An 11,809-nucleotide genomic window follows, 5' to 3' on the forward strand; every position below is an offset into this window, starting at 1 on the left:
CCCCCAGCGGAAAGCCCAAAGGCGACGCCTTAATGAATTTAAAGACGTATTCGATACACGTAGAGGTTGTAGAATATATATTTTATATAGAAAGATCATTTTTATATCGTATGAAAAGATACTGCGTCATATATAACGTGTACGTCACGGATAAATATATTTATGTCTTTATTTATTTGTATTTTAAAGGAATATGGAGCAGAAAGGCATGCATAAATATATATCGAAAATATCTATTCTACGTAAATACGTATTTCTGTGTATATTTATGCGCATTTATTTGTATTTTAAAGGAATATGTAATAGAAATGTACCGCGTAAAACCTACCGTAGCGTAAGGCAACGACGGGCGATGCAATAAAGAGGATAAAAGAATGGAAAAACAAAGAAGGGGGAAAAGGCGGAAAAAAAGGGGGGAAAAGGGGGAAGAGGAGGGAAAAGGAGGGGGGAAGAATGGGGGAAAAGAATGGGGAAAAGGGGGAAAAAAGGGGGAAAAAAGGGGGGAAAAGGGGGGAAAAAGGGGGAAAAAAGGGGGAAAAAAGGGGGGAAAAAGGGGGGAAAAGGGGATAAAAGAAAGGGAAAAGGGGGGAAGGGGAAAAAGAATGGGAAAATGGGAAAAAAGGGGGGGAAGGGAAAAAAAGAATGGGAAAAAAGGGGGAAAAGAACGGGAAAAAAGAACAGGAAAAAGAACGGGAATAAAGGGGGAAAAGAACGGGAAAAGGGGGGAAAAAGAATGGGGAAAAAAGAGTGGGGAAAAAAGGGGGAAAAGGAACGGGGAAAAAGAATGGGGGAAAAGGGGGGAAATAGGAAAAAAGGGGAAAAAGAATGGGAAAAAGGGGGAAAAAGGGGAAAAAGGGGAAAAGTCGGGGGAAGTTGGGAAAAAAGGGGAAAAAAGAGTGGGGAAAAAAGGGGGGAAATGGGAAAAAGGGGGGAAAAAGAAAGGGGAAAAAAGGGGGGAAAGAATGGGGAAAAAGCGAAAAAAATGGGGAAAAAGAACAGGGAAAACGGGAAAAAGTTGAAAAAAGAACAGGAAAAAAGGGGGAAAAGGGAAAAAAGGGGGAAAATAATGGGAAAGGGGGGAAAAAGAATAGGAAAAAAGGGTAAAAAGGGGGGGAAGATGGGAAAAAAGAATGGGAAAAAGAGTGGGAAAAAAGAATGGGACAAAATGGGGGGGAAGGGGAAAAAGAATGGAGAAAAAAGAACAGAAAAAAAGAATGGGGAAAAGGGGGAAAAAGGCAAAAAAAGAAGGGGAAAAATGGGGAAAAATGGGGAAAAAGGGACAAAATGGGGAAAAAAGGGGAAAAAGGAGGGGGGGAAAAGGGGAAAAAGGGGAAAAGGCGGGGGAGGTTGGGAAAAAAGAATGGGAAAAAAGAGTGGGGAAAAAAGGGGGCAAACGGGAAAAAGGGGGGGAAAAGGGAAAAGGGGGGGGAAAAGAATGGGGGAAAAAAGGGGGAAAAGAATGGGGAAAAGGTAAAAAAATGGGGAAAAAGAACAGGGAAAAGGGGAAAAAGTTGAAAAAAGAACGGGAAAAAAGGGGAAAAAGGGAAAAAAGGGGGAAAAAGAATAGGAAAAAAGGGGAAAAAGGGGGGGAAGCTGGGAAAAAAGAATGGGAAAAAGTGGGGAAAAAAGAACGGGAAAAAAGGGGAAAAAAGAATGGGAAAAAAGGGGAAAAAGAACGGGGAAAAAAGAACGGAAAAAAGAATGGGGAAAAGGGGGAAAAAGGAGAGAAAAAAGAAGGGGAAAAATGGGGAAAAAGGGACAAAAAGGGAAAAAGAAGGGAGAAAAGGGGAAAAACGAGGGGGGAAAAGGGGAAAAAAAGGGGGGAAAAGGGGAAAAAAGGGGGAAAAAGGGGGGAAAAGGGGGAAAAAAGGGGGAAAAGGGGAAAAAAGGGGGAAAAAGGGGGAAAAGCCGACGAGAAAATCATAGGCGATGTGACGGGACGCGCCGTAGTAGATGAAAATATAAAATAAATCATGTAAATACGCGGCAAAACGAGCGAAGAGAAGGGGTGAGGGGTAAGAACCCGCTGCGGCCGAGTTAATTAACGCTGGGGGTTTTTTTTTTTTAATCTAATTATTTTTTTTCCCCCTCAAGGTGCTGGAAATCACCCGCCTGGAACTGGAATTGGGCAGCGACTACCGCGTCCAATGGAGCTAAAAATACCCGGAAAAAATCGCCCCGAAATCGAGCTTTGAACCTTCCCGGCTTCACAAATCGCGTTTTTCGGCCGCTTCAAATATTGAAAACACACTGGGGGGGGGGGAAAAAAAATAAATAAATTTTAAAAAATTTAAAAAGAAATAATAAAAGAAATGGCGTCGCTTTGCCCGCCCCTCCTCCTCCTCCTCCTCCTCCTCCTCCTCCTCCTCCTCCTCCTCCTCCGGTCGTTGAGGTTTTGTTGGGGTTCGAAACCTTTTTTTCCCCGCTTTTAATCGGGTTTTTTAGGTTTTTTTGTTTTGTTTTTCCAACCTTTTTTCGGCCTCGCGGAACGAAAACGGAAACGGGGGAGGGGAAGGGGGCGACGGTTCCCCCAAGGCGCCGCCCTCCCGAACGCCGGCCCTTCGCCCAAATTCGGCCTCCCCCTCGCCTTTTCCCTCGCCTTTCCGGATTTGAGGGCGAAAACCTGGATTTCCGTCCAAGGAGAAGACGCTTCGGGGAGCGTTCGGCCGAATTCGTGGGGTTTTGTTTCGTTTTTTTTGGGGTTTTTTTTGGTTTTTTTTTCCGTTCTGTTTCGCGACGGCCTCGACCGGGCCCTCGCCGTTCCGAGCCTGAGGCTTCGCGGAATTAAACGCGACGTTTCGATGCTAAATATTAAAAAAAACCCCAACAAACGGACAAAAAAACGCCGGTCTTGACTTTTCCTTGAGGTTTGGAAGGGATTTTTTTTTTTTTTGAGCTTTCCCCGCGGGAATTGTTGTACGTTCACCGGGAGAAGAAAGGTGAGGAAAGACGACACGAATGGGCGGACGAAGAGCATTTCCCACGGAATTCCGCGGGATTCGGCGATTCGGGAGGGCCCTGAACGCCCCCTGCAACGCCGCGTCTTCCCCGTTAAATAATTAAGCCGCAAAAGCACCAAAATCGCGATAATTACAAGACTCGAGGAAATGGGAAACCCGGGGATCGGGAAGGAAAAAAAAAAAAAAAGGATCGTTTCGGATAAAACTCGCCCCCTTGAAAAAAATATTCGGGGCCAAAAGAAGCTTTTTGGGCGCCGCCGGGGGTCTCGCCGTCCTAAAATTTCTTTCGCTCGACGTCTCGGCCCAAGTTTTCCGGAGTTTTTTTTGAGCGCGGAAAAGCCGGGACGCAGCTGGAGGTGGGGCTGGATGGAGAAGGCGACCAGCCGGAATTGCAATTTTTAAAGAGGGAAAAAAAAAAAAAAAGAATTTCTTTTTTTGGCATCGCTGCAGCTGTCGGGGGTGGGAGCGACGGCCAATGGGTCGGTCGGGAGCTTGGTCACGTGGCCACGTCAGGCGAGATCTACCCAAAATCCCTCCCGGCCACCAGGGAAAGGCGAAGGGAAGAACGTGGTTTGGGATGAGATGGATGGAGGGAGGGAGGGAGGGAGGGAGGGATGGAGGGATGGAGGGAGGGATGGAGGGATGGATGGAGGGATGGAGGGATGGAGGGATGGAGGGAGGGATGGAGGGAGGGAGGGATGGAGGGAGGGATGGAGGGATGGAGGGATGGAGGGAGGGAGGGACGGAGGGAGGGATGGAGGGAGGGAGGGAGCGATGGATGGAGGGAGGGAGGGAGGGAGGGATGGAGGGATGGAGGGAGGGAGGGATGGAGGGAGGGATGGAGGGAGGGAGGGAGAGAGGGAGGGAGAGAGGGATGGATGGAGGGATGGAGGGATGGAGGGAGGGACGGAGGGAGGGATGGAGGGATGGAGGGAGGGAGGGATGGAGGGAGGGATGGAGGGAGGGATGGAGGGATGGAGGGAGGGAGGGATGGAGGGAGGGAGGGAGGGAGGGATGGAGGGAGGGAGCGATGGATGGAGGGAGGGAGGGATGGAGGGATGGAGGGAGGGACGGAGGGATGGAGGGAGGGATGGAGGGAGGGATGGATGGAGGGATGGAGGGAGGGATGGAGGGAGGGATGGAGGGAGGGAGGGAGAGAGGGAGGGAGAGAGGGATGGATGGAGGGATGGATGGAGGGATGGAGGGAGGGATGGATGGAGGCCCACCAGGGATAAAGGGATGGATGGATGGAGGGAGGGGTCAATGGGTGGGTGGCTGGATGGACCGATGACTTGGAAGGTTGGGCTGATGGAGCAAAACCCGCAGCCCTCGTGACTCCGGATCCGGCCCCCTCTTCCGCTTCAAACCCTGATGAAACGCTCCAAAGAATGTCTTCGTTCCCCTTTGTCTCCTGGGGGGACCGGGAATCCCCGGGCGGGACGCGCCGGAGGAGAGGAGAAAGGAAAACCCTCCTAGACCCCGGAGAGTTTCATCATCATCATCATCATCGTCATCGTCATCGTCATCGAATCACGGAATGGTTTGGGCGCGAAGGGACCTCCAAGACCATCCGGTGCCAACCCCCCCCCGCCCTGGGCAGGGACACCTCCCCCCGGGCCCGGGTTGCTCCAATCCCCGTCCAACCTGGCCTTGAACCCCCTCCAGGGACGGGGCGCTCTTCCCCGAGACAAGATGGAACCTTCTCCCTCCGTTGGAGGGCACAAAACCCCCCGGAGGAGGCGGAATTTTTCGGCACGAGCGTAACGGGAAGGCGGTGGGGTGACGGTGGGGGGCGGGGAGGGCTTTGTCCCGAGGGATGCGAGACGGCTCGGAAGGGGGGAAGGGATCCGCGGGGAGGAAAGGGGGAAGCCGAAGTCGGTCGAGGAGCGTCGGCTGGTGGGGGCTCGGAGGCGTCCGAGGAATGGGGCGGGGGAAAGGCGTTGCCTCCGGGAAAAGCCTCGGGGGGCGGGGGGTGGGGGGTGGGGATTCTCCTTCTTCTCTTCTCATGGCCCCCGGCGTCCCTCTTCCAGACCTGCGGGCGAAGGAAGCGGCAGAAACGGGCGTCGCGTCAAGCCGGTGCCCTGGGAAGGGCCATCGATTGGGGGAATTCCGGGAGGAAAAGGAGCGAGGGAGGCGGGGGAGGGGAAAAAAAAAAAAAAAAAAGTCGAACCGGGGGGTTTTTTCCGGGCCAAGACGGGGAAGTCCGAGAATGGACGAAGGCGGAATATTTACCTCGTCTCTTGGCCAGGAGGCGGGAGAAGCAGAAGACGAGGCCGTTGAGGGCGAAGAAGGACCCGCCGAGCAGGAGCTGCCGCATCGAGCTGATCTGGCGGCCTACGGCGGGGGGGGGGGGAAGCGGCGGCGGCGGCTTCATGGCGACGGCGACTCCTACCGCGACCCCCCACCCCCCCGCCCAGACCTAAAACCCACCTCGGAGGGAAGGGGTTGACCTTCCCTCCGGCTCCCGGCGTCCCTTCCGCGGCCATCTTGGCCAACGGGCCTCCAGACGGCGGCCGAAACGGCGGCCGGGCCGACGAACGGGACGGTCGGGGACAACCCACCCACCCCCCAGCCCCGGCGGCGCCGAATGAGCCGCGGCGGCCGCCGGGGAGAGGGTTAGAGGGTTGTTTCGGTGCGTTTTCCCCTCCCCGGCCCCGAGGGCGGTGGATCGGTGCGAGAACCTCGCGCCCTCGTTAGAAATGGACGTGGAGGAAACGACCCTCGGCGCCGTCTCAAGGCGTTTTTTGGGTTTTTCCTCCCTTGTTTTCCACCGCGTAACGGGCCGGGGGGGGGCGGGGAACGCTAACGAGCTCGTTTGGACGGATGGCGGTGGGAGAGAATCCCCAAGGCAAGAGATTAACTCATTAACGACGTACGAGGCCGCTCCGAAACGTTAACGAGCGAGGGAGGGGGTCGGCGCACTCACCTTTCACCGTGACGTCGATCCAGGGGCTCCGTCGGGAGCGGACGGGACGGTTGGACCGTACGACGAAATAAGCGCAACTGTAGGACCCGGATGGCGTCTCTGCCGTCAGCCGGAGGTGGTAGGTGGAATTCCGGACGTTCGGCAGCACCGGGATGGAGACGGCAAATCCGAAATCCGCGTAGTATTGGATTTCTTTGACGTAGGCGGGAGAGGAGGGGATGGAGCAGAGCAGTTGGACGTCGTTCCCGTATCTGTAAAGCGGCTCCTGAGGAATCAGGGATAACGTTGGGGCCGCGGGAGCAGCTGGAAAAAATGAAAAAAGAAAAAAAGAAAAAAAAAAAAAAGAAAAAAAAAAAGAAAATAATAATAATAATAATAGTAAAAAAAAAGACCGAACCCCAACCAAAACCCAAATCCACGGGAGAATCCGTGGGGATTTTTTTTTTCTCCGTGGGGAAAAGCCGGAGCGTCTCCACGTCTCCGCCCGCCGCCGCGTTCCGGGAGGGCCGTCGGAGAAGACGGTTCTCCGGAGGGGAAGCGCGCGGCGGCCGGGCCGAGGGTGCCCAAGCCGGAAACACGACGCCCAACCTACCCCGGACCTTCACGGTGAAAGGAAGGCTCCGGTCGGAAGGAATTTCACGCCCGGATTCCTCCACGAAATAGAGGCAGGTGTAAGCCCCGGCGGAGGTTTTGGTGGCCGCCAGGTGGAAGCGGGCGACGGGGAGGCGGAAAGGCCTTCGCAGGTCGATCTGTTGCCCGGTTTGGTTGAAGAGGCGGAAGCCGGCGATGTTCCTGGCGGTGGGAGCCGAGCAGACGACGGTGACGCGTTCGCCTTCGTAATACAAGTCGTAGCCGGCGTCCGGGGAGAGCGTGGGGGTGGGCAGAGGCTCCGGGGGAGGAAGAGGGAAAGGAAAAGGTTCGGGGGGCGGGCGGGAACCTGCCGAGAGGCGAAAAGAAAACGGCGAAAATGGCTTTTCCCCCCCGCCCTTCCCGCCAAGAGGCCGCTCGCCCGCCTCTCGTCCTTCGGCGGCCGGAGGACACGGCGGCCACGGGTCAAAGCCGGCCCGGGAAGGGCGGGAAGTCTCGGTCGGAAGGGACGTTTGGGACCATCGAGTCGTCTCGGTTGGAAGGGACGTTTTGGATCACCGAGTCGTCTCGGTTGGAAGGACCTTTCAGATGGTCAAATTTTCTCCCTTGGAAGGGACCTTTCGGACCATCGAGTCGTCTCGGTTGGAAGGAATCTTTTGGATCATCGAATCGTCTCCCTTGGAAGGGACTTTTTAGATCATCGAATCGTCTCATTTGGAAGGGCCCTTTCAGAGCATGGAATCGTCTCGCTTGGAGGGACCTTTCAGATGGTCAAATTTTCTCTCTCGGAAGGGACCTTTCGGACCATCGAATCGTCTTGGTTGGAGGGAACCTTTTAGATCATCGAATCGTTTCATTTGGGAGGGACTTTTTAGATCAGAAAATGGTCTCCCTTGGAAGGGCCCTTTCATCCCACCGAATCATCTCGGTTGGAAGGAACCTTTTGGATCATCGAATCATCTCATTTGGAAGGGCCCTTTCAGAGCATGGAATCGTCTCGCTCGGAGGGACCTTTCAGATGATCAAATTTTCTCCCTTGGAAGGGACCTTTCGGACCATCGAATCATCTCGGTTGGAAGGGACCTTTTGGATCATCGAATCGTCTCCCTTGGAAGGGACTTTTCAGATCATCGAATTGTCTCTTTTGGAAGGGACATTTCGGACCATGGAATCGTCTCGGTTGGAGGGACCTTTTGGATCGTTGAATCGTTTTGGTTGGAGGGAACCTTTTAGATCATCGAATCGTTCCATTTGGAAGGGACTTTTTACATCAGAAAATGGTCTCCCTTGGAAGGGCCCTTTCATCCCACCAAATCATCTCGGTTGGAAGGAACCTTTTGGATCATCGAATCATCTCGGTTGGAAGGGACGTTTTGGATCATCGCATCGTTTTGGTTGGAGGGAACCTTTTAGATCATGGAATCGTCTCCCTTGGGAGGGACCTTTCAGATGAGCAGATTTTCTGGCTTGGAAGGGCCCTTTCAGACCATCCAATGGTTTCGGTTGGGAGGGAACCTTCTAGATGATGGAATCGTCTCGCTTGGAAGGGCCCTTTCAGATCACAGGATCGTCTCGCTTGGGGGGGACCTTTTGGATCATCGAATCGTCTCATTTGGAAGGGACCTTTCAGATCATCAAATCGTCTCGCTTGGAGGGAACCTTTTGGATCATTGAATCATTTTGGTTGGAGGGAACCTTTTAGGTCATCGAATCGTCTCATTTGGAAGGGCCCTTTCAGAGCATGGAATCGTCTCGCTCGGAGGGACCTTTCAGATGATCAAATTTTCTCCCTTGGAAGGGCCCTTTCGGACCATCGAATCATCTCGGTTGGAGGGACCTTTCAGATGGTCAAATTTTCTCCCTTGGAAGGGACTTTTCGGACCATCGAATCATCTCGGTTGGAAGGAACCTTTTGGATCATCGAATCGTCTTGGTTGGAAGGGACTTTTTAGATCATCGAATCGTCTCTTTTGGAAGGGACCTTTCAGACCATCGAATCGTCTTGGTTGGAGGGAACCTTTTAGACCATCGAATCGTCTCATTTGGAAGGGCCCTTTCAGAGCATGGAATCGTCTCGCTCGGAGGGACCTTTCAGATGATCAAATTTTCTCCCTTGGAAGGGACCTTTCGGACCATCGAATCATCTCGGTTGGAAGGAACCTTTTGGATCATTGAATCGTCTTGGTTGGAAGGGACTTTTTAGATCATCGAATCGTCTCTTTTGGAAGGGACCTTTCAGACCATCGAATCGTCTTGGTTGGAGGGAACCTTTTAGACCATCGAATCATCTCATTTGGAAGGGCCCTTTCAGAGCATGGAATCGTCTCGCTCGGAGGGACCTTTCAGATGATCAAATTTTCTCCCTTGGAAGGGACCTTTCGGACCATCGAATCATCTCGGTTGGAAGGAACCTTTTGGATCATTGAATCGTCTTGGTTGGAAGGGACTTTTTAGATCATCGAATCGTCTCTTTTGGAAGGGACATTTCGGACCATGGAATCGTCTCGGTTGGAGGGACCTTTTGGATCGTTGAATCGTCTTGGTTGGAGGGAACCTTTTAGATCATCGAATCGTTCCATTTGGAAGGGACTTTTTAGATCAGAAAATGGTCTCCCTTGGAAGGGCCCTTTCATCCCACCAAATCATCTCGGTTGGAAGGAACCTTTTGGATCATCGAATCATCTCGGTTGGAAGGGACGTTTTGGATCATCGCATCGTTTTGGTTGGAGGGAACCTTTTAGATCATGGAATCGTCTCCCTTGGGAGGGACCTTTCAGATGAGCAGATTTTCTGGCTTGGAAGGGCCCTTTCAGACCATCCAATGGTTTCGGTTGGGAGGGAACCTTCTAGATGATGGAATCGTCTCGCTTGGAAGGGCCCTTTCAGATCGTAGGATCGTCTCGCTTGGGGGGAACCTTTTGGATCATCGAATCGTCTCATTTGGAAGGGACCTTTCAGATCGTAGGATCGTCTCGCTTGGAGGGAACCTTTTGGATCATTGAATCATTTTGGTTGGAGGGAACCTTTTAGGTCATCGAATCGTCTCATTTGGAAGGGCCCTTTCGGAGCATGGAATCGTCTCGCTTGGAGGGACCTTTCAGATGATCAAATTTTCTCCCTTGGAAGGGACCTTTCGGACCATCGAATCATCTCGGTTGGAAGGGACCTTTTGGATCATCGAATTGTTTTGGTTGGAGGGAACCTTTCAGACCATCGAGTCGTCTCGGTTGGAAGGAACCTTTTGGATCATCGAATCGTCTCGGTTGGAAGGGACATTTCGGACCATGGAATTGTTTTGGTTGGAAGGGACCTTTTGGATCATCGAGTCGTCTCGGTTGGAAGGAACCTTTTAGATCATCGAATCATCTCATTTGGAAGGGCCCTTTCAGACCATCGAATCGTCTTGGTTGGAGGGACCTTTCATCCCATCGAGTCATCTCAGTTGGAAGGGACCTTTTGGATCATCGAATCGTCTCGGTTGGAAGGGACATTTCGGACGATGGAATCGTTTTGGTTGGAGGGACCTTTTGGATCATTGCATCGTTTTGGTTGGAGGGAACCTTTTAGGTCATCGAATCGTCTCATTGGGAAGGGCCCTTTCATCCCATCAAGTCATCTCGGTTGGAAGGAACCTTTTGGATCATCGAATCATCTCAGTTGGAGGGGACCTTTCAGGCCATGGAATCGTTTTGGTTGGAGGGAACCTTTTGGATCATCGAATCATCGCGGTTGGAAGGGACATTTCGGACCATGGAATCGTTTTGGTTGGAAGGGACCTTTTGGATCATCGAATCATCTCGGTTGGAAGGAACCTTTTGGATCGTTGGATCGTTTTGGTTGGAGGGAACCTTTTGGATCATCGAATCGTCTCCCTCGGAAGGGACTTTTGGGACCGTCGAACCGTCTCGGTTGGAGGGAACCCTTCAGGTCACGGAATCGTCTCCCTCGGAAGGGCCCTTTCGGCCCACGGAATCCCTTCGGCCGGAGGGAACTTTGCCTCGACTCGTCTCGCTCGGACGGGACCTTTCGGCCCATCGCCTCCAACCAACCAACCAACCAACCGCCCCCCGCCGCCACCACCCCCCCTCGCCCCCCCACCCCCCCCCCCCGCCGGGGGCCAAACCGCGGGCGCTTACCCTGGGAGGAGGCGGCCGAGGGCAGGAGCGGGGAGGAGAGCGGCCGGGGGGGGGCAGCGGGGGCCACAGGAGGGCGGAGGCTGCAAAAACCCACCCCCGAGAAAAGGAGAAAAAAGGCCTCACTTTAACGCCGCCGCCCCCCTCCCCCCCACCCCCCCCCCACCCCCCCCCCCCGCCCTGCCCCGCCCTGCCCCGCCCCGGGGGGGCCCAGGGAAAGATGGCGACCAACCCCCCCCATTGACCATCCCCTTCGTTGACCACACCCTTCGTTGACCACCCCCTCCATTGACCACCCCTTTCATTGACCACGCCCTCCATTGACCACGCCCTCCATTGACCACCCCCTCCATTGACCACGCCCTTCATTGACCACCCCCCGTTGACCACCCCCTTCGTTGACCACACCCTTCGTTGACCACCCCTTCATTGACCACCCCCTCCATTGACCACGCCCTTCTTTGACCACCCCCTTCATTGACCCCCCTCCGTTGACCACGCCCTTCATTGACCACCCCCCTGTTGACCACCCCCCTTTGTTGACCACGTCCTTCCTTGACCCCCCCTCCATTGACCACGCCCTTCATTGACCACGCCCTTCGTTGACCATCCCCTTGGTTGACCACCCCCTCCGTTGACCACCCCCTCGGTTGACCACGCCCTTCATTGACCACGCCCCCCGTTGACCACCCCCTTCGTTGACCACGCCCTTCGTTGACCACGCCCTTCCTTGACCAACCCCTTCGTTGACCCCCCCTTCATTGACCACCCCCTTCCTTGACCACACCCTTCGTTGACCACGCCCTTCATTGACCATCCCCTTTGTTGACCACCCCCCCATTGACCACCCCCTTCGTTGACCACACCCTTCCTTGACCACTCCCTTCCTTGACCACGCCCTTCATTGACCACCCCTTCATTGACCACCCCCTTTGTTGACCACCCCCTTCATTGACCCCCCCTCCGTTGACCACGCCCTTCGATGACCACGCCCTTCGTTGACCACCCCTCCATTGACCACCCCCTTCATTGACCACGCCCTTCGTTGACCCCCCCCCCCCCCCCGTTGACCATCCACTTTTCTTCCCCTTTGCCGTCATCCCGGCGTGAATTTGGGGGGGGGGGTTGTGTTTTTTGGGTGTTTTTTTTGTTTTTGTTTGTTTTTTTGAAGGCTTGCGACCTCTCAGTGACGAAATATTTCC

General features: G+C 54.0%; 2 protein-coding genes across 2 annotated transcripts in view; one reads left to right on the forward strand and one right to left on the reverse strand.

Moving 5' to 3' along the window:
* LOC134509454 (maltase-glucoamylase-like) overlaps nt 1-2,227 on the forward strand; it is a 58,587-nt gene extending 56,360 nt beyond the window's left edge. The window contains exon 47 of the mRNA XM_063321993.1: nt 2,095-2,227. Coding sequence (XP_063178063.1) covers nt 2,095-2,157 — 63 coding nt within the window. The 3' untranslated portion in view covers nt 2,158-2,227. The remainder of the gene's footprint in view (nt 1-2,094) is intronic.
* A 2,736-nt stretch (nt 2,228-4,963) lies between these two features.
* LOC134509456 (uncharacterized) overlaps nt 4,964-11,809 on the reverse strand; it is a 7,549-nt gene continuing 703 nt past the window's right edge. Inside the window, exons 2-5 of the mRNA XM_063321995.1 lie at nt 6,479-6,823; nt 5,887-6,189; nt 5,193-5,294; nt 4,964-4,992 (exon numbers count right to left, since the gene is read on the reverse strand). Coding sequence (XP_063178065.1) covers nt 4,964-4,992; nt 5,193-5,294; nt 5,887-6,189; nt 6,479-6,823 — 779 coding nt within the window. The remainder of the gene's footprint in view (nt 4,993-5,192; nt 5,295-5,886; nt 6,190-6,478; nt 6,824-11,809) is intronic.

Source organism: Chroicocephalus ridibundus, unplaced genomic scaffold, assembly GCF_963924245.1.
Source record: "Chroicocephalus ridibundus unplaced genomic scaffold, bChrRid1.1 SCAFFOLD_372, whole genome shotgun sequence".
NCBI lineage: Eukaryota > Metazoa > Chordata > Aves > Charadriiformes > Laridae > Chroicocephalus > Chroicocephalus ridibundus.